General features: G+C 41.4%; 1 protein-coding gene across 1 annotated transcript; it reads left to right on the forward strand.

Annotated features, from left to right (window-relative positions):
* Window positions 1-12,291: 12,291 nt before the first annotated feature.
* On the forward strand, window positions 12,292-18,536 carry stbd1 (starch binding domain 1). Its single transcript, XM_078272200.1, has 3 exons — window positions 12,292-12,643; window positions 13,752-14,083; window positions 14,550-18,536. Exons 1-3 carry the CDS (start codon window positions 12,388-12,390, stop codon window positions 17,127-17,129), a joined length of 3,168 nt encoding a protein of 1,055 aa, XP_078128326.1. The 5' UTR covers window positions 12,292-12,387; the 3' UTR covers window positions 17,130-18,536.
* Window positions 18,537-23,758: the final 5,222 nt, after the last annotated feature.

Genomic DNA, 23,758 nt, shown 5'->3' on the forward strand with positions numbered 1-23,758 from the left:
TGGCAGCCCTGAGTTACGCGCAACGTGAGTTAAGAAGTAATACGTCTATACGTGTACAGCTCAAACCATACATGCGCTGCATTGCATGTGCACATGGTATTTTGAGCCCTGGTGATAATATTGTACTCGCAGAAATGCCCACCATTGTACAATGTAATCTTAAGGCCCTGACACACAGTGGCGAGGTCAGTGACTCGAGTCGGTTCGGTGTGTTCCGTGCCGTCGTCATTTGGAGGAGCCGTCGGCATTCATTTGGGCTGATTTTACATGTTGAATCAGAAGGCGGGCAGTCGGACTCAATGGCCAATCTGATTGGTGGAGCGCTAACCCAGAAATGACAAGCGGGATGAGCCTGACTAATGCCTCTCCAAAATTTTTTAAACTGACCTTTGTCGATCTGAAATGAAGACAGATTCAGCAACTGCATGGCTTATTTCTCGCTTAAAATGTTTTCAGAAACACGTTTCGGTGAACTACCTTTGTAAAATATGACATCGTATTCCGAACGAAGCCGCCATTATGCCCGGTTGTAAAATCCGGGAGCAACCAGACCCACGTGACGTGGGTCAGCTGCCGGTTTTCATTTTTCGGGCGACAATACAGATTAGCGTCGCCTGATGTTATGGAGACCTATTACGTCTCGGCGTCGCTTCAATGTGTTCCGAGGCACTTTTTTGACCAACTCGGGGAGGCAGTCAGTCCGACTGCCTTTTCTGCCGAAAGTCGGCCGTCGGGTTGGTGAGCCTTAAACCGATCGTAATTGTGGCCAAAACAATGAAAATGAGACCCAATTTGTAATATCCGTTTTCCGTTAAATCACCAGCAGTGTATGTAAAAGCGATATGACTTCACCCTTTCTGCTGGTGGGAACAGCAACAACACTGGACGACATAATTAAACTGATTTAGTTAACTGCTGCCACTATGCAGTATCGTGTGTTGGAGAGACATAGAGACACACAGAGAGAGAAAAGTGAGTTGTGTATGAGGTAGGCTACAGAGTGGAAAACCAGGGTTTTGGAAACATGATTTCCTGTGGAAACAGTGATGTCATGATGGTCTGTCTTTCACAGTGTGTATGTGTATGTGTGCACGCACACATACACACACACAGTCTTTGTAAATCAGGTTCTCTCTTGCACTCTGTTAATGTCATTAACAGAGCTGTCTGTGTCAACTGTGCTGTACACTGCATCGTTTTATAGTGGATTTTATGACTTTACTACAGTGGTTGTGGAAGTTCTGTCAGCACAATTAATTTCAGACTGGTAAATCACAAACACAAACAAACTCACTTTAATTTGATCAAATCAATTAAAGCACAAATTCACTGTTCTTTCATTTTATTTGATTGCTTCTGTTGTTTTTGTGATCGCTTTGAGATGGTCATTCTTAATTTAATGGCTCTTTATTTATTTATTTTTTATTTATTTTTTTTACAAATAAAGCATATACTGTTTGGACACAAACCAATGCAAGTGGCAGGTAACCGGTGGCATGGCAACTAGCAGATAACATGCAAGTGCGAGCCAGCCACAGAATCGCCTGCAAGTTTTCTAATTGTCAGTTAATAGCCATTCAGCAAGCTCATATGCCAACCAGACAATACAGTAACATTATTTTAAAGATAGCTGTACTACTGTATTTTGTTTCACGACAGGCAAACCATCTCTTAAAATCTCATAAAATTGAATGGTGGGACACAGCTCATATAATAACTTCAGTTCAGTTCATGTTGTGCTCGTTGGCTCTCCATTCCCTCAAAAGCAAAAACTGTCAAGATAGATTGCAATGATCAACATACAAATGTATTATTTCCAGTGACTGCCCATTTCTCCGACGCTCCATTGTTACAACCTCTCAATAACCCGAAAAATTCCCTTTGGTCCTACAGCCCACTAGTCCGATGTCCCTCTGGTGGCGAAATTACGAATCCCACTAAGACCCGCCTTACGAAGCAGCTCGATTGGTTGGGGTTAGGCATTTGACCTTGAGTGGTTAAGGTTAGGATAGCCGATTGGTCAGGGGATAGGACCTGTACAAATGGGGTTACGTTACCTTGCGTAAGCATGGACGCCTGGCCAATAAATGCTATTGAAGGGCGGGTCTTGGCATGGCCATAGTGGGATTCGTAATATCGCTGGTGGACGTCGGACTAGTGGGCTGTAGGACCAAAGGGAATTGTTTTGGTTATTGAGAGGTCGGAACAATGGAGCGTCAGAGAAATGATATGGCACCTTATTTCCTGGGGGTGCCCAACATAGTGACCCAGACAAACACAGATAAATTAGTGTGGGACACTACAAAACATAACAAAAAACACTACGAAAGCTTCTTTGATAATTAAAAAAAAGATACTGTGGGTGACAGAGAAGAGATGGGGTTTAAGGTGATGGGAAAAATGCTGATAGGGAAATAACTTTCTCTCTTTGCAGTCTTTAAGCAACCTCTCAATGCTAGCTCAGAGACAGAACAACAACCAAACCTTGACCTTTCTTTCTCATACTAACAGCTGTAATTCCCGAGATTTATGAACAATCACATGACAGAACTGGAAACAAATTGACCAACACACACAAATGGTTAAACCTCAGGGGCAAATGAAAGCTACACGTGACTACCCCACTACATGTTGGCATTAGACAAGTATAAAATTACAAATGCATCCCTGTATGCGAGCCACACGAGTGCCAATGGAGTGATGAATGCAATGCCAGAATCGAGGCCATAAAGGCCCATCCAGTAACTGGATTGGAGCCACAGTCTGGATGATTTGCTCATGTTCTCAGCCAAGACGGCAGTCTCACTCAACCAGGTATCCTGCCTCCTGGGGAGGGTTGGAAAAGTAGTGACATTTTTCCATAAAAGCACCATAGCTGCTCATTTAGTGAAGACCAACTAGGGGAGTGGAGATACACATTCACCATGGTCACCATGTCCATGGTGTCAGATCTGGAGGGCTACTTTAGGTAAGCATATTGTATATTGCTGATGTATTAGAATTTGTTTTTATTTACCACCAAAACCAACATTGCGTTAGTCTGTTTCTTTCGGACTTCCCTACCCTGTCCGTGGCACTCAGCCCCAAGCCCATTTGTTACGTCTGAGGATGTAGGCTAAGTCTTTAAAAATGGGTCCGTTTTATTTGTAAAACTGCAGGGCACTGAAGGTTTTAGCAAATGCTGCAAATAGTCAAACAGGAATTTATTATGTACGATAAATGCATCAAGTCAAACAGTCATTTTTTTGTTGTTGTTTTTGCTAGTCGGTGTGCCGTTTACTACCGGGGATATTTCGGCCCTCCAGACAGATGCAGAGTGAGTGCTCCTCGCTTTCATGCTGCTCTCCGGTACAGGCGGCTGCGGACCCTGACCCTGAGTGCCCAGAGGAAAAGAGGCCTTGCCCGGTCAGGATCCGAGATAACTTAATCTTCTGCCATCTACTTTTTAATGGTTACAGCTCACAGCAACAGTATAGTCAATATAGTCTCTGGCTTTTGTTTGATATCTAGTGTCGGCAGGCCCGTATTAAGACAATGTGGTGCCCCTGGGCACTATACCTCAAAGTGCCCCCCCCGTCCACCACCCCCTTTACCCGTGCTGTCCTCCTGGCAAAAATATCAGACATAATCAAGGGGATTTCTCAAATGTAATTTACTAAATTGTCCAACTACATACATGTAGGCATATGAGCAGTGAGCACTATATTCAAATGTCTCAATTCAAAATGTCTATCATTTCAAAAAGCCAAAATCAATACTATATATTGCAGCATTGTGGGTCGGTCAAATATGTATTTTATTTCAAGAGCCCTGAAAGCAACTCCTCTGGTCAAAAACTTTCAAAGCATCATGGGAAAGCTAAAACTGCTTTAGCATCACAGCTAACGACAATAAAAGGACCGAAAATGAATAAGATATAGACAAAAGACTATCAATATTAGATCTAAGAATATGGATTTATTGCACAAAGTCCTCTGAAAGAAATACGAGTTCTAGGAAAAGAAGCGCAGACTGTGGACCGGTCACTTCTCTGCATACTGAATAAACTCACGAAGCGCACCGGCTGTGCTGTGCTTGAAAAACACAGAGAATGGTTGGGCGCAACCAAGTGTCACCCAGAGGTGGGGGGGTTTGTATGAAAAATGTTTTTATTTGCTTGCCAATTACATTGAATAAAGAAAGCCAACCACTTATAATTTTTTATAACAGTTAATATTTTACATTTATCATTATGATAAAATTTTTGGGGGTTTAAACTGGCCACTTTTGATTATTGTTAACCCCCCCTTCCATCCCTCAAATGATAAATTTGCGCATACTTGTGGACCAATTCAACTCTGACAGATTGGTGAGGGGAGTGATAGTGGTCATGTAATATTGATTTATTTATAGTGTATTATTATTATTATTATTATTGTGAAATTAGTGTTCATAAACGAGTAAGGTATGGTCTTTCAACAATTTCAAGTGAATAATATAACAATTTACGGAAAATATTTTAATGCTTGTGTCATGTGGTGCCCCCCCCTCTGGTTGTGAATGGTTGGTGCCCCTGGGCACTGGCCCAAGTGCCCTTATGGATAATCCGGGCATGAGTGTCGGCAAAAAATGGGTGCCATGCCATTGTTCCGACGGCTCATAATTGTGATGCTCTTTAGTCCGAAAAATGTCTATTGGACCGAAAGGCCACTGTCCGACAGCTCGCTATCCCGAAGAAATGAAGTATTTCTTCATAGAATGTTGGAGAAAGTAAAGTTTTGACCTGATGATGTTCATCCTCTGGGGGATCTCTGTCTGTAAATTGCATGGCAATCCATCCAACAGTTGAGATATTTCAGTCTGTAAATGGTGGACAGACGCCATCCTGAGAGCCAAGGTGCTAGCGAGGCTTTCAAACGTCTACTGGTCTCACTCTTGCTGTGTAGGCCGTTGCTGCCCAGTTCGTTTTTTCTTTGACTCTAAAGCAACCACAGTTGCTACTGCTGGTAATATTTGCACTTTCTGCGTGTGAAAGTTTTTTTCTTGGACAAGACCTTTGCTCGTGAGAAAACTTTTATGACCTTGTTAGAGCTTTCAGAAACAAAGTTGATTGCTCTGCGAGGTTAAAGAAAATGTTTGGCTAGAAATGGTCCCTCAGTTGCCGTTTGTGGCCTCAGTTCATTGATATTCCGTTTCAAGGCCCGATCTGATCGATTTCAAATTTTAACTGATTTATGTGTTTGAATTTCACTTGAACTTCAGTGTAATAACTCCACATTTTACTGCTTGTGTTGTGTAGTTTTCCTTTGCTAACTTGCCAACATTTTACCAATAAAACCACATTGTTTCTTACTATTTTTATAGTCATAGTAGTTTTTAAGTGATTTATCTATGCCTGATGGGTAGTTATTCAGATTTATTATTATTATTATTTTATTTTAGTTATTCACATTTTAAAAAAACGAAGATAAAAAGTACTTTCATTTTGTGTGTGTGTGTGTGTGTGTGTGTGTGTGTGTGTGTGTGTGTGTGTGTTTTGTTCTCTGATCTTCCCCCTGTAGTACTTATCCAAACCGGCTCTAGTTTTCCATTCTGCCTTACTGGCACAAAATCAGCATATAGTCCATGACCTCTGTCTTTTTCTCCTGCTGACTGATTTTGTCCATTTCTTTCCTCATCTCTGAGTTTTGCCATCTCTCTTTATTTCCTTTGATATTTTTGTATTTATTCAGTTCAAATTCATTTGCATGGCTTTCTCTCTTCTCAGTATATTTTATCTAATGCATGACATGTCTTATATTCTTTCTGATTTTCTATGTAGTTCTCATATTTCTTCTGTATAGTTGTCATATTTCTTCTCTACTGTTTAAAAAATAAATAATATTTTCTCTCTTTGTCTGGTCCATCTCTCTCACTTAGGCATCTCAGCTTGTATTTTCTTAATGTCTCACATTCATTCAGAGAAAGTCCTCGGCCTTTCCCAGCTGAGAACTGGATTGAATTGTCACATTTCAGCTGTTGTAACACACAAAACTAATTATACAAGAGTACACTTCCAACCTTTCAAAATGTATGCAAGATTGTTGTATGGGAGAAGAATACTCCCACTGACACGTTACGCATCACAGAGGTTCTAAAAATCCCAGAAATGAAAGGAGTTAATTAAGTTTTTGTGTACACATACAATGAAACATATGAGGTGGAGATGGCTTAAAAACACTGGTTCACTAGTTCACTCTCACTTCCACCTCATTTGAAAATAACACACACTAACTACTTTGTGAGTGTGTGCGAGAGTGTGTGTGTGTGTGTGTGTGTGTGTGTGTGTGTGTGTGTGTGTGTGTGTGTGTGTGTGTGATGTCTATGTATAAGTCCATTTCTAAAAGTATCTGTGACCATGTGCTTTTATGTGTGTTTATGGCCTAAACACTGGCCCTTTGCACACTGTGTGTGTGTGTGTGTGTGTGTGTGTGTGTGTGTGTGTGTGTGTGTGTGTGTGTGTGTGTGCGTGTGCGTGTGTTCAGAGGGTACAGACTACGATTGTTCTCTCTGGGTGTTAGCTTTCGGAGCAGGAAGTGCACGTTCAGGTCAGGGGGGGATCTAGGCACGCTCAGTCTGACCACATCTGATCCAGAGACCCTCAAAGTAACACAGGAAATATGTGTGAATGTGTGCATGTGTGTGTGTGCACACGCTACAGAAGCCGCTCTTTGTGAGCATAATTTATAATAAAAATATTTGACCTTTCGCTGCATGTTCCCACAATAAGTAACAGAGGAAAAATGTTCATGTACCTGCTGTAATGTTACTCCAAAAGGGCACAGACACTGAATAAACACATCATTATACACCTCCATGTTTTGGTATTTTGACATGTGCACAGTACATTTTAACTGAGAGTCAAAAATGATACAATGAAGCTTTCTATTGCTTATGCATGACAGTGTTACTAAGGTGCAGGCCTCATACAGTGGTATCGCAATTTTCACTTTATCCACTTTATATTAAAACATGATGATCTGACAGTGCTATGGGCAGTGTTGTAGTCGAGTCACCAACTGTCGAGTCCGAGTCAAGTCTTGAATTCTCAGTGTTCGAGTTTGAGTCACTAAAGAAGAGTCAGAGACATCGTCACTGCCTATTACACATAAAAGCAGTCCAACTTCTGAGTCCTATTTCATAAATGCTTGAGTCCGAGTCCAAGTCATCAGTGCACGAGTCCAAGTCATGTCACGAGTCCAGGGAATAGGGACTGGATTCGGACTTGAGTCCTAGTCCAGGACTCAAGTACTTAGGTTTTGTTAGGTGTTGGCACAAAAATAATGTGGATAAGTTAGGTAAAGATCTTGGTGACGGTTAAAAGAAAACCATGTCCTCTCGGCCGAAAAAGGAGGCGCAAACAGCAGTACAGATGTTCATTGGAGTAATGTCAACGTTACTTTTAGCTTTGCTTCTACGAGACAACAGTCAAAACTTGCACAGCCACAAAAGGTTGCTCGTCCTTAAAGCGTAAACCAAGTCCGGTGAGGACAGTCTTGGTAATTGATGTTAAGCTTTGGACCAAAATGAAAAACCGTATCGCCACACAAGAACGTCAATATTGGACGATGCTGCAAACCCCTGGATAAAATTCAATACCAGAGTTTCTGCTAACCTTTATAAAAATTCTCGGATCCTATAATATGAGCACATGGCAGTTATGGCGTGTTTAGGCTGGTGATAGATCACGGTTATTGCAAATTAAAGTGCATGGTTAAAAGTTGGACAACAAAAACACTTGGTGAATGTTAGTGAAATATTGCAGACTGATCTCAATAAGTGGCGTATGTATGACACGCCAATTCGTAGGCCATTTTGGCGCATAATCGCTTTTTAGCGTGTTTATCAACGCCGTTTGGCCTCCATTGACTTACATTACCTTGCGATTGCGTGTCAATTTACGCCGTAGCGAGTAGTATGAAAGCCCGAAAATCCGCATAGGGAGGTTGGTCGGGGTGGCGGATGGGTCAAACACAGGACTTTCACCCAGGAGACCGGGGATCGTGTCCCGAGTCACGTTTCCTAAACCCAACCGTCGCTTTCTTCTTTTCCTAAACCCAACCGGTTCTTCTTTTACTAAACCCAACCGTGCCTTTGTTGTCCCGCGTCCCGTTATTGTTTTCCTAAACCCAACAGTCCCATTCTTCTTTTCCTAAACCCAACCCGTCCCTGTTCACGTTCAAACTCCGCACCTCCAGTCTGCAACTGTAGCCAAGCCAACCCTGATGACATTGTGACATCATCAGGGTTGTTTTCTCAGACTTTAGAAAGCTCTCTCACACACAGACCACAGAAAACATTATACAACTATTATCACGAGCTATAACATACGATACACTCAACACTGGTACTCTAAGAAAACTTCCAACAACATTTCTGTTGTTCATGTAGCGCTATCTGGAACACATCTACACTGACGGTTTCATTAGGTGTGACCTGGTCGTCAAATGTGAAAGGACTGGCGTCAGAGGTTGTGTGTTTGTGTTTTCCTGCATGTTTCCAGGAGGTTTAGGTACAATCCAAGCTTTGTACATGCATCGGGAAAACACAACTTTACTAAAAAAAAAAAAATAATTCCTCAGCAAAACATTGAGGTTTTGACAAGCTGAAACTTTAAAGTGTGCATTAAAGTACTTTATTTGTTGAATCAATGTACACTTTGTCATATCACATTCGATAAGGCACCATACGGCATTTGTACTACATCACTTTTAACATAACCAGACGCAGACAGCCACACATACACACGAGACTGACTCATGGGCTTTTGTAATGGCAATAAAAGCAGTCTGCTTCAAACACACCCTGTTGATCAAGAGTCAGTTAAAGTGTTGAGACGATGGGGAAATTAGTGGAAGGGTTAGGAGGGGGAAAAATGTGGAGGGAGTGAATGGGAGGAAGGGAGGGAGATGAAGAGAACAATTTCAGTAAAGAAGGCGAAGGATGATAGGAGGATGGGGGGGATGGGATGGAAGGAAAATGGCCCTGGAGGAAAGAGGAAATGTAACAGACAGTAAATGTTCCCATGTGTTGCCAACAGTCCGCATCTTGCAGGAGAAGTGATGAGATGAAAGCAAAGGATGGTGGGTAAAGGGGATGTCACGGCTACACCCAACCTGTCACAGAGGGAGGGGAGAGGGTAGAGAGGAGACTTGATAGGATGGAAGGGGGCAGTGGCATGAGGGAGGTGAAGACAAGTGCAGAGGGAGGTGATATAACAGGAGATGATAGGAGATGAAAGCAGGAATTCAACAGAAAACTGGGAGAGGAGAACAGAAGGGTAACCTCTGATATTTAAAGAGCCATTGAATAAGCATTCTGTCAGCACTTTCCACGAATAGAACATAAAAAAAACTAAAGCTGAGCGAGTCCCTAAAGTAGTTTTTCTCCTCCTCCGCCCCTGTGTTGCCACGTTTGCGGGACAATCCGTCTATTCTTGGGTAAGAAAAGGCCTGACAGCCAGGCGGGAGCCAGGGAGAGACTAAGCACCCGTGGTAATAGCTGACATTAACTTGTAAACAACATAGGGAAAGAAAATGGGTGGAAGAGGTCATTAATGCTGTTCCATTGTACAATGTTAGCTGATATTGTTTTTATGGTTATTTCTTTTTCAACTTGGTGATGAAGAGTGATTGGGGTCCCAGGAGGGTTGAGTTGCATTTATGTTACAATATTCTATTTAACCAAAGAGTCATTGTTGCTTCTCGGGTGGTTTGCTTTTTGGCATTTTGTAGAGGTCTGAAGAGGTAAGACTTTGAAAAACATGCACGCAAACTTGAAAATTCACACATCTGGAACAGCACACCTGCTTCCCAAGTGATGAGAGACAAATAAAACAAAGGTTTTTGAATGTTGAAAACTATGAAAATACAGATTGTATACTTTCTCCTTCATGGCATCCCAGATCATGATTCCTTCTTGCATGTACTGTATTTACACTATCATTAAAACAAAACACATATTCAGAATTGGTGATATAATTGATTTTGCTTGCAGTGGTGGAATAAGTATTTAAGTCCTTTACTTAAGTAAAAGTACTAATACCAAAATATAAAAAAAAAAAACTGTTACAATTAAAAGTCCTGCATTTGAAAATTAAGTAAAAGTATGTAAGTATCATCAGGAAAATGTACTTAAAGTAATACATGTAAAGAAAGAAGAAAATCCTCACATTTTAGAAACTATCAAAACAGTTCCGTCAATCAACTAAGTCCAATCATTTCAGCTGGACTTGTAGGCTGTTATATTGTTGGGTAGTTTAATTTATAATAAAACATGGTATTTTATAAAGTACATGTGTTCAAAAATCTTAATTTGTTAAGTAGCTAAAACTGTCAGATTAATGTAGTGGAGTAAAAAGTTCAATATTTCCCTCTGAAATGTAGTGGAGTAGAAGTAGAAAGTGGCATGAAAAGGTAATGGTACTTTCTTGTCACATGCACATACATATACGTATTGGATTCGTTCTCTGCATTTTAACCCATCCCTCAAGGGAGCAGTGGGCAGCCATTTACTGTAACCTGGGAATGAAGAGAAAGAAAAGACTCAAGTAAAGTACCTCAATTTTATACTTAAGTATAGTACTTGAGTAAATGTGCTTGCATTCTACCACTGGTTGCTTGTTATCAAACCAGAGATAAGCTACCATTTTGGTTACTTTACAAATCTGTTCCCACGAAAGTGATCATCTGAGTGGTTTGCCGGCCTATTTATGACATCTAGTGGATGCTGCTACACCCCTCGCTCTGTCTCCTCAATTCTTTTCTTTTTCTTCCCAGACTTCTGCAACATTCATTGTCATTTCCACAGCTCTCCACTGGGTGGAGCTCATGTCACCCCTCCCATCACTGGATCATTATCAATGCTTGTTAAACCCTCTGAGGACTAAAGACTTAAGAGAGTCCAAGCCATACTCTTACTCAAAAAGCATTATTACAAAATTTCATTCCACAACATTTATTTACCATTTTATTCATATATTATGCTACTTTTGTCAACCCAAGACTTTTGTTAACTCATTTCAAGCTCCAAAACAATTGAGTGTAGGTATGTTTTCACAAGAGATTTGAGAAATATTTCTGCTTTGGGGCCAAATTATCTCTTCATACAATGCTCTGGAGCAATATTGGGCATTACTATTCAGAAAGCTGAGTTTCTTCTAAACATTTTAATATGAAACACATGGGGATCAGTTTTATGCAAAAAAAAAAAAAAAAAACTAAAAAAAAAACTCAAAAGAATAATTCAAGAAGAAATCTAAAAATGCCTTTTAACCTCAGAGGGTTAAGTAGTTCACTGTCTGACTCAGTTTCATGCTACATGTTAAATGAAGATTACAGAAATGTAGTGCAGCCATTTTGCATAATACGTGTGTGGGTCAAATCAGTAATGGTAGGACACTTCATGAAAAATGGATTTTTGTTTGACAAATTATCTTGATATACATTTGATGTCACACAAGATTTCCATCCTGCCATTTGCAAATCAATATGTCAATACTATTTGCTCTTCAAATGTACTGAAACTGGGTAACCTTTCAAGATCTGAGAATGAATGGCATGGTACCTTCATCAGAACAGAAAGAGGACGATTTACTGGCATTTATTGAGCAAAGGCATTCAGCTATTCAAATAGCACAAATACGTTTAATTGTGTTACTTTCTTGCAGTCTCAAAACCTTACAGCATGACAGACCTTTTTCACGGCAGACATGTCATAGTAGGAAAAGCACAGGTGTATTCTGAACCATTAATGATGGCTGCATTCCACTTAGGAGAGGCCCTGGTAGTGTGCATGCTGACTCACTGAAATAGTTTACTGGGACACTTGATGGAACTGAGCCATCGTTAAGGTTATCAGTTTCAGCTGTGCTTTTCCTACTATGAAGTCAACATGTCTGCTGTGAAAAAGGCCCACTGGCTTGTTTGAAATGTAATCAGGCCCACAAACAGCCTTCACATTTTAAAAAATGCTCTAAACTGCACGCAGTGGCACGGAAAAAAATAAATAAATAAAGCCACATCCAGTGACCAAAATTAAATTTGAACAAATGTCATCAACACACACACTTAGTGGAAGAGAACATTTGCCTTGCCTTTAATGGGACAAATGACACTGGATTTTAGTGGGATGTGTGAAATGCAAACCACGCCCCTTTCGCTATTTTATGAATGAATGCCTAGTCCCCGTGATCCAGCCAGCCAATGAGCAGCTCGCACCTGCACCGTCTGCAGCTCTGCAGCAACAAGAGGTCACTACATTTGGAAACGTGGAGGAGAGAGCGCACAGCGGTGACAGCCTGCAGCAGCCCCAGCCAGGCCTCCAGTCGCACACACACAGAGACGTTACAGAAGGACAACTGGCTCTGCGATGCCGCTGAACAACGGCAACACCGTGGCCGTGGAGAGACGCGTGGACCTGGCCTCTCTCTTCTGCATGATCGGGCGCCACGGTCCCGCCGTGGCTCTGGCTCTTGTAGCCATGGCGTCGTTGCTGGCGGGTTTCATCATCTACCGGACCGTGAGGGGGAAGCGGAAGAAGGCCACAGCCGCCGACGGTGACAGCAAGAGCCCCGGAGAGGAGAGTGACGCATCGGTGATGCAGCCGAGCTCCGTGGAGTCAACAGGTAAAAAGATCCACACATAACAGGAATACAAGGCGATAGGTGATGGTGTTTGGGTTCAAGAGTCATCCACATTTAAAACCGAGCACCCCAGTAACACTAGAAAACTGAGGAATATGTGCTCATATGATGATACCACATACGACGCCATGCATTTAAAAGTGTAACCGCATACTGCAGATATTATCAGTACGCTATTAATATTTACTAACGTAGCCTACTATAAAGCTGACCTTATATACTGATATAAATAGACATTTTAAAAGGCTTTATTAAATTACTATAGCAGTACAAATATTGTTGGTGAACAAATGACAGAGTATTTCCGTGCTACTTAATATATATACACTACAATTCAGAGGTAAATAAAATGAGCTCAATCTTGTCTTAAATGATGCTTACACACGAACGCATATTAATAATCCAGGAGATAAAATAACACCCACTGGGGTCATTTCTCTGAGTTATTTGACCTTTTTGATAATTCCATTACATTTAGCTAATTTTAGTGCACTGGATTCAGCTATAGACACACTAAGATCAAATTGACTAATAAGGTACATAAGAGAGATTGTTGTCAGGTCCAATAAGGCGTTAAATGGAGGAGGCATACAACAGACAATGACGGTTGCTGATTGCATTAAGTACCTATCCTGTGATTAGATCTTCTGCTGTGTTGTCATTTAAAAGTAGATAAGGCAAAGTTCACAAACAATAAATCTTACCTGGTTTTTATGTCCGTCCTTTGTAATACAGTAAGCATGCTGGTTTAATCAAATATTAGTTTACAATTTAAATTAACCGTCTATAGGTAAGTAATATTTAATTTAATATTTAGAAAAGCATCTATTCTACTAAGTTATGAAGTCAGACATGAATAAAAAGAAGAGTACAACAAACTCAATATACTATACAATTGTGTATATTTGTTTGTGTTAAAGCTGTGGTAGACATTTCTTTTTTTTGGCGTTGTTTGGTCAACGTTCCATAATCTGTGTGTGTGTAAAAAAAAAAGAGATTTTTTTTGCCCAACGATGCAAAAAAAATTGTGCCTACCAGAGCTTTAAGTGTTCTCATATGGGCTTTTATTTTTTTTCCTATCTTGTTATAGAGGTGAGTGATGAAGGCTCATCAGATGTGAAGAAGGATGTTGATCTGATTCGGAGTGATCGGAAAATCAGGCACCGCCGTGCTGCTGAGAAGACCCCTCCGCCTTATTCCCCTTCTAAGAGTGACATCCACATACCGGACGCTTGCAAAGTAGCAGAGACGTATGCAGACAAGGCCAATTGGAGCCGGCAAAGTGATACTAACACTGAGGCTGAAATGGTGCTGGAGGATGCGGTTGATTGCCATCAGGGTGAAACGGATGACGCGATCAAGGACAGCTGCTGGAAGGAGCCTGAGCCGAATAGTGATGAGAACCACGAGGAGGAAGAGAAGGTAAGCAGCCATTTACTGAAGTTATTGGTAAGCTACAGACAAATTTAAGACTTCATCCGTCACAGTTGGTCCGTTTACAATTGAGCTTTAGAGGTGCTTTTGTGACCTTAGGACAGAGCCTGGCTGCATGTTACCCCCACTTTCCAGGCTTTGTGCTATGCTGAGCTCAGGTAACCTGTGGCTTCATATTTAGCAGATAAGATAGTGCTATTGATCTTCTCATCTAACTCTTGGCAAATAAGCAAATATGTGTATTTCCCAATTCGTCTGAACTATTTCTTTAAGGATTTGGAGCAACCAACCCAGTGGGAATATTTCTCTCTCACCTACATATCAATTTCCATTAGAACTCATTCTTTCTGTGGTTTCAGAATAGCACAGACTAGGAGATCAGTCACAGGCAGTTTGTGTTTCTATCTTGACAAAGTTAGACCTGAAGATATTAACTTTCTATTCATGGGTCTAGGTGTTGAAAGCAGAATGCCAGGAAGATGAGGACGTGACCACCGACATGGACGATTCTGACAAGACAACCAGACAAGAGGAGGAAAATGTTCAGCGTGCTTTGACCAATCTGGTGTTTTTTGAAAAAACCCCTCATGTGAGTGAAAACCGTGATGACGAGCAGCTAATTGATCAACAAGCTGAGATCTGGTCCTCAACATCTGAACAAGAAACAAACTGGCAGGAGCAGTGTGATCAGGAGATGGACAAGGTGACTCCGCCAATTCGGGAAGTTTTAGATGAAGACCACTTGAACATACTTGCAGCTGTTAAATGTGATGCCCTTTTGCCGCAGGTTGACGAGCAAGATGTGGAGATTGAACAAAAGGAGGAAAATGGTCTTGCGTGTGATCAAGAGGACGGCGTTCTTTACGATGATCAAGTAAAAGAGAAAACGCTGACTGGTGACAACATTGCCTGTAGTGAAGAACCTGAAGGTACAAGCGTGGCACCCAGCCCTGCTCTGCCCTGTTTGAGCGCGCCCATAAAGGCTATTAATCATGATGACGGTCTGTCAGGTATCACCACTGATGCAAAAGTTCAAATCCCAGGCATTGCAGAATTCCCCGACTTGTCATCAGATCTTCAACACCCACAGAAAGAAGATAAAATAGCTCCAGCTCTGGATGAAGACACCATTTCTACTAATATTCTTGGACCTCAAATTCCATCACATGAGACAGAAAATCAGCCTGAAAATAATGTAAATGGCACAGCGATGATGTTGGCTGAAGAACGCAATGACCAAGTGCATGACCCTCATGTTAAATCTGGCCGCGAAGACGAACAAAGCGTCCAAACCATAAGAAATGAAACTTTTGACGAGGCAAGTGTTGCTGCTGCTCCTGAAATAGTTGCTTGTGATGGTGAAAATCTTACCGCCCATGTAATGGCTGAAGTTTTTGATAAGACGAGTGTTGCTGCTGATTCTGGTACAGTTGACGAAGATAGCGAAACTGCTTCTGTAATAGTTGAAAAAATATATAGTCCTCACCTGCCATCCACTAGCCAAGACCAACAAAGTGGCCGCATGGAAATTGATGAAACTTTTGAAAAGATGAGGGCCGATTCTAATACTGAAGCAGCTGCTTGCGATAATGCTAGCTGCACTGCACTTTCAGTGTCTGTAGAAATATCCCATCCTGACATGTCGTCTTCCTTCCAAGACCAACAAAGTGACTGCGTGGAAAATAATGAAACCTTTGAAGAGACGAGGGTTAATTCTGCCACTGATGCACCTGCTTGCGCTAATGCTAGCCTTACTTCACCTATAATGTCTAAAGAACTATCACGTCCTGACATGTTGTCTTCCTCCCAAGACCAACAAAGTGACCAAACCAATGAATATTCTGCAGTTACCACTGGTGGAACTCCCATCATGATTGAGGACATCAACATCAATCCTCCCATGTGTCAAATTCCCCTTCCATCTTTCAAGCAATTTGAGCTTAGGGATGACACCTCATCTGCTGGTATTGGTGAAGAGAGTGGGATTTCAAGCATGACTGTCAGCCCTGATAATGAGTTTGACGTGATCTTTGAAAGTACGGCGCTTCCAGTGATGGATTGTGATCCACACAAAAGTCAAAACCGCCTCTTTGCTAATGATGCTGCCCCATCAGTCATTAAAGAGGATACAGCAGGTATGGTGTTCGGGCTTTACCCATCACGTCACTCCCAGCCACCCCACAGCGAGCGCGCAGGTTGGACTAATTATGAATCATTTAAAGCCAACGAGGACTTGTTTGGTCATGAGGTTGAGGATAGTTACCTCAGAGCGACGGATCAGTTCATGGCGCAGGTTGCAGACAGCGTTACAAGCTTCACCAATGACCTGGAAATGCACACAAATGTGAACGTTACTGTAGACGTTAAAGAGAAGGAAGCAGGAGTAAGTGCTAAAAAGGAGGAGGAAAACAAAGCAGAGAAGGCGATAGAGGACAATGAAATGACTGAAATCAGTATCATGGAGGCAACTATGGACCATAATGAATGGATCATGGATGGTAACTACCAAGCCCTTCCTTGGATGAATCTTTCTGCCCCATCTTTTGCCCAAGACAATACAAAAACCAAACCGCTTCCCACTGAAGAGTACCAATGCAGCTCTGCTGTAACCGACTCCACTTGTATAGATACAACCGACATCCCACCTTCCACTGAAGTCAAACAAATCGGCACGCTCTCCCTTGTCGACGAAAACACGGAAAATAGCAAGAAGATTGGGGCGGTTCAGCCCATGCCCCAGCATGTCAACGTGACCTTTCGCATCCATTATGTCACCCAATCGCCATACCAGACTGTGGCTGTCACGGGGAACCAGCAGGAGCTGGGGAACTGGAAGGGATTCATCCCGCTAGAGAGAGCCAAGGACGGGCACTGGTCCACGGTGGTCAGCTTGCCCGCAGAGATCCATGTGGAGTGGAAGTTTGTGGTGGTGGACAAGGGGGAGGTGTGTCGCTGGGAGGAATGTGGCAACCGCCTCCTTGATACGGGCAACGGAGACGACCTGCTGGTGCACAAATGGTGGGGACGCTTGTAAGAGGTGAGGTGCGAGCAAGATTGAGAGTGGCGTGTACAGTAAGCTTTGGTACTGGATACTGAACCAGATAGAAACCAAGACCCACAGTAGATTAAAATGACACCATTTATTAGGGGTGTGAAGCTTCACTGGGTTCACGATTCAATTATCCTGTCAACGATTCGAATCGATTCAACATCACGATGCGTCACCACCTCAACATTATATATTGCTACACGTGGTGTTCAACAAATTCAAGCAGTCAGATATATATATGAACTCCCCTTTTTTATTGTATCTGCTTAAAAAAAAAAGACACATTCTGAATGTAGCAGCGTCTGAACACACACAACAGACAAAAAAAAAAAAAAAAAAGCAGCTACCAGGAAAAATCAACAAGCAACATCAGGCAAAAATCGATTATGGTCGGTCACTGCATCGATGCAGAATCGTCCATGTCCGCATCGCATCGATGTAATGATTAATTTCAACACCCCTATCATTTATACTGTCTCATATCATGAATATGTCCTAGTAAGCATTGGTTTGGTCAATGTTGGGGTCATCAATTGGTATACAGTCTAGGTTTAAACTAGGATACAGATTTTTTTTGTTGTTTATAACCATTGTGAGGGTTTTACAGCCCAGACCTGCCAATACCCAACACCATGATCACTGGGGTAAAACTGGGTCACCTTAGATTGATCTCCTAATAGCCAGTGATTAAGTGGATCTTTCAGGAAACTGAAAAGATTGCCATTAAAAGACAGAGGCATTATATAAAACACTTGCCTTTTTTTCTGTGGCAGTATCTAGGATTATGCAAACTGCACCTCTTTCAAAACATGACTTAAAGAGTGTTTAATTCGTGTAAATGGAGGCTTTCTTATACTATCCATAATGCTGCTTGAATACTCCCCAACAATCTATGACAACAAATGCACAGTTACCTTTTTTCTACAGCAATAATGAAAGAAATACATGTATACTGTACGACTGGTGTTAGATCAGGTATTCTAATGTGTTTACCACTAAACTGTGATATAGTTGTAACTTTGATGCTTTTATCTGGTGGGACTGTGTGCATGCATGAGTGTCCCATTGTTCTATGAATGTGCCTTCTATACATCATTTTTCCAATAATGTGTTATAAAGCCTGGCTTTTCTTTTTAAAACCGCTTTGCTGGCCACCATTTTCATAGTTTCACTACAATTTTACTGTACTTGCAATATATTAATTATTTTCTTTAAAACAACGGTCACTTTTTTTTCTGTCAAGTTTCAGTTGCAATCAGTCCAGACTATAGTCTCTATGCCTCAGATCATGTCGGAGTATCTTGTTATGCAATACGGTGATGATAATGCTTCTCTTGAATGTCATTACGGTGGAGGTGGTTACCAAATAAAGAAATCTTCCAAGTCTGTCATATCTGGAAATAAATGTTTCTTATAAATTCACTGAAAGACCGGATGTTCTCACTCACTAAATAATAACTTGACAATCCATTTTCGATTATCTTAATTACTTGAACTAATGGACTGGATAATTTAAAAGGAACAACAATTAGATGTTCTTTCCCTTAAGCTAAATATTTTATGAATCAAAGCACATATGTACCTTGGTTAATCAATTCTAATTATACACTGGTATTTCAATATGGCAGGTCCACTCAAATATTTCTCAACCAGTCAATGACTTATCTAAAGGATGGGCGGTTACCGCCTCCATTTCTGTGAAACATTAACTGCTATTGCAACAAACAAACAAACTAACCGAGACAGATTCAATCTGTTGAGGCTATGCACTGAAAAATCTTTGAACAAATGCCTAAATCTACTTGAATTTCTGTGATGTGGACCAAAAGCCAAAACTGTGACCTTGTTACGAGTCCAGCTGGCTCAGAGGTGGCTCATGCAGAGAAAGCGTCATTAGCACGCACGTTTTCATGCCAGCTTGTCGGCACCACTCGGCTCCGTGCTGAAGGTGACATCACGGCATCTGAAAAGAGGCTGCTCTTCATCTTCCAGTCCAGGGACTCGCACGTACGCATGCACAAATGCAATGTTTTGCCAGTGCTGTAAATGATTTATCTGCACTGCAGGGAGCGGGAGGGTTTTGTGTTGTCTTCCTTTCAACCTTGGAAAACCTTACATTTTTGACACCTTTTTTCAGTTTGTTTTTGCTTTTTCCAACGTTTAAAATTTTTCTTGTACACTTTTTCAGCGCTTATTTCTACTTCCCATATTTTCTGATTATAAAACAAAAATTTAAAATGGGTCAATGTGACCCGAAGTCAACACAAGGGTTAATGGTTCATTGGATGTCCAGCAAATAAAAGAATTCAGAGTAAGTCATGCACGGTAATTACTCAGAAAGGAAAATAATAATAGTTCCAAAAAAAGAAGGAAAATGGTGTTATGTGATCAATCAAGCTTTACAATGATCAAGTGATAGAGAAAATGCAGACTAGTGACAACATTGTAACCTCTAGTGAAAAACGAGTTGAAGCGTGGCAACCCCCCAGCCCTGCTGTGCCCTGTTTAATCATGCCTGTAAAGGTTTATACTCATTATGACGGTCTATCAGGTATCTCCAATAAAGCAAAAGTGCAAATATAAGGAATTGCAATTTTCTCTGACTTGTCATCACATTGTCAACACCAACAGATGATAAAATAGCTCCAGCTCGGGATGGAGACAATGATTCTACTGTTTTTGGCCCCTCAAATGCCATCACATTAGACAGAAAATCAGTCTGAAAACAACAAATATGGCTCAACAGTGGTGTTGGCTATGTAGAAGAATTCAGAGTAAGTCATGCATGGTAATTACTTAGAAAGGAAAAGAATAATCATTCAAAAAGGCAAACAAAGCATTCAGTGTGCTTCAACGAGAAGGCTTAAGGTGAATAAATGAAGCAAATAATATAGTTTATATTAAATTGTAAAAAGAATATAACATATTTTGCCAATCTAATAAGAAGAACTAACACGATTCCCATGTTGACCTGCCACTGCGTGTCATCTACATGGAAATGTGACTGTGAAATGTGATCCCTGCTGTGGTTCCACATTTGGAAGACCACCTGAACATTTGCAAGACAAACACCATGGACCTTTTAGTCAAACAAGGCCTTTGGGACTCATTTGACTTCCTTCAAATGGGGTTCAACAGAACTCTGGCCAGGTCTAAGTCACGTGATTTCTGCACTCTTTTCTATTTCCAAACAAGAGTTCAGGGAACCTTTGCCTGTTTGCCATCATTAGGTTATATTATAGAGGCTCTGTTTACACTGAAAGCCTCATATGCCAGGAATAGGTTTCCTATTCCTGTGCAACTAACCAGACATACTAGCCAGTTTTGGATAAGATCCCCGATGAACACTATACGAGAAAGCGGGCAGAGGTTATTGGTAATGTTAACCTGTTCTCCTGGCGAGTAGTACACACCCCTCACTAGAACTAATGCGGTAGCTGGGAGTGTGCACTTTCTAAGGTTGAAGGTAATCCTTTATTTAGACACAAGGCTTACAACTGACACCACTCTCTTTGTATGTCTCGCTCTACCCACATAGACATTCACACACAAATACACACACCATTTGTCAAACATCTAAACAGTTAAGCTACCATTGGTCCGATGTTTGATCTCCGTTAAGGCAAAAGACTTAACACTGAGTCATCCGTCGGATCCGGGAACACCCCTATGTCAGAGTTAGGTTGTCTAGAATAATTGTTGTTCTTCTGTCTCACTGTTATAGCTTATGTGCTACGGGGGGGCAAAATAGTATAGTCAGTTGTCCATCAAAATAATTAATACTATATGTCTAATGTGCCTTAAACAAACCCTAGAGGCGGCAATGTTTATTACACACTACAACATGAAAGTACTGAGAGTGAAATCTACATTATATACTATGTTCCTGCAATAGAGAAAGCTACAATTTCAGGATCACATTTCTACGACCCTAGTTACCGAACAAAAGTGCCATAATGTGCAAGAGTCAACAACAGTTAGCAGCTGGCTAGCTATAAAGGGTTAAAATTGTGTTAGACTAAAAGACAGGGTTATGGTAGTCTCGCATTGCCAGAAAGACGGATCCCCACAGCGCTGGACTATGGTCTGGCTACTCCGGTTATCTGTTCTGGGATGAGCGAACCAAAAAAAACGCTCTGGGTTGTTTGTATTTCTTTAAACCAATCACCGCCGCCCTGGGCGGTACTAAGCCCAGATGCAGCATCGATACCTTTGCAAAATACAAAGTAGAGATAGTGGAATGGGAGGGACATTGCGAATGTCAGGCTTTATCCCAGCACTGTACATGCGGTGAGCTAGACTAGGGTTAGGGTAACAACATTCTAGCATCTAAACTATCAAATGACAATGTGAAAACTGTGACCATGTCAAACGGGTCGCACAAAGTGATGAACCTACAGAGAATTATCATTTGATCCTGCAGCTCCCCTCAGCTTTACAAGTTGCACCTTATTGTTTAGCGGTCAGGCTGCAACTTTGCCATTTTCTTTCACTCTCTCCGCTCTAATAGCTTTGCTTTTGGCCACAGTAGGCAGCATTTTTCAGTGAAAAAACAATGTTCACTATCTGCTCAGCATCAGCAGACAGACAGTTAGAGGCTAGCTGGGGAACTTGGAGCATTTACATTCACTATATCCCTCAGGAGTTAGAAGAGACCAAAAAAGTTAAAAGAGAGTGAGCATTGGACTTACATTCATCAGGTGGCTGGAAACTCAACTCCAAATGAATGATAATGCTGCTCGATAACTACTGCACGTATAAAAGCAAATGTTTGGTAACAACTTGACCATATCAATTTAAAGTTGATATTATATCATCGATGAGCTCACAACTTGCTAATGCTTAGCATAGCGCAGATGACAACCTGGCAAGTGATTAGTGGGGGTGGACTGGTATTCAAACTGCTGGGGCAATCAGGGAAAGTAAAAAGCAGGTGAGCTTGAGGGAGGATCAGGTCATGTGGTGAAACTGGAGGGAAAGGGGTTATCAGAGGGCAGGTGGGCGTGGTCCGGGCTGAAATGACGACATGCGAAAACCAGGGACACGTTCAATCTTAAAATAGTGTGCACCATTTTGCTAGAGTTTCTCTTGTTTAGTGGGTATGTCAGAGGTGCTACCCAATCAGCAAACTTGTGGTATAAAAAAAAAAAAAAAGTGCACAACTAAACCACTGTTTCAGTTTTAATAAACATTTTGCTACGTTTTGTCGGGGCTGAACGCGCTCCAGGCAGAATGGGTGAGTATATGATCTGGAGGGATTTCGATTATATTTCATGTACCAAAGTGCTGGTCAAGGGAAAATCGATAATCGGAAAATAGATCATTGCCAAGGCATTGTCTGGGGGACCATGAATGTCCAGAGCAAAATAAATGGTAATTTGTCAGGAAGTTATTAGAAGGTTGCTCTTTCTACAGAGCAGCAGATTGTTGCCTGGTGGTAGACAGTCACACACTGTGATCCTCTAGTCCAAGTTGGACCGCCAAGTGTGACATTCTCTTTAAGTCGAGTCTGCTGTCTCCTCTTACAGAAGCTGACCAGTCAGACCCGCCTGCAACATTTCACTTGAACTTTGACCCAGGGAGATTGTATGATAATGTCAGTGTGCATGTCTCATCTGTCTCTCTGTGTTCATTTGTACTTGTCCGATTCATCCCAGTTTCTGTGTCAAATCAAACTGCTTTTTATTCCTGGAACAATAAATGTCAGTGTCCATTAATAGCATAAATGATTTAACTGACTTCTTTTATTGTTAACTGCTCCATCACTGCTCTCATTGGCTTCTATTTTCACTGATATGGGCCAAAAGGTAGGTCGTGGGAAATATTAAAATGTGGTTGAAAGTGTAAATGTAATTTCTGGTTAATCAGAAATATTATCTTTAGGTTGTTTTATAATCAAAAAGTCCATGGTTGTGGTTTGGGTGTGCCACACAGGCAGGCTATTTATAAAGCATACCAGTCCTTATTCCTGTTCCATACTGTGGGATCATTCAGTGACCTTCAATGGAGACTGCCGAGTCTGCTGACTGAGCTGCATGGCCATGAGGGGAGGAACAAGGGTTAAACCGGAGCAGACGAGAGCTATATTCTATTTTTTTAACCCTATGCTAACTCTATTTGGCATTCAGGTCCATCATGCCAATGCATGTGAGGAGATCTGATTTGCAAAATGAATGACTTCTAATGGTCCCTTTTTTAAAAGCTATTTAATTAATATTATTTCAAAGTTATCTTTCAGTAATTTTATCTCTTCAGTCACTGGCTTTTTTTAAAACCTGTAATTAATCTTTGGAGTTGTTTGTGCGCACTTCTACACAAAGCGATACGCTGGGATATACACAAACCTGTGTCTTTTTCTTGTGGATCAGAAAGCTTTTCTGGATCTGTGCCCTCCTGGGACAGTCCTCCACTAGTAATGTCATTGCTGGCAGTCCTAGAGGACAATGCAGTTGTGTGTGTGTGTGTGTGTGTGTGTGTGTGTGTGTGTGTGTGTGTCAGTACAGGATGTATGTATGGGAAATGTGAGTGAAAAGAGAGAGTGTGAGAGCTAGACGAAGACAGGCAGCGAGAGTAAAAGTGCACCCAGCTGCAAATATAATGCAAACACATCTGGA

The sequence above is a fragment of the Sander vitreus genome, chromosome 16 (assembly GCF_031162955.1).
Source record: "Sander vitreus isolate 19-12246 chromosome 16, sanVit1, whole genome shotgun sequence".
Taxonomy (NCBI): domain Eukaryota; kingdom Metazoa; phylum Chordata; class Actinopteri; order Perciformes; family Percidae; genus Sander; species Sander vitreus.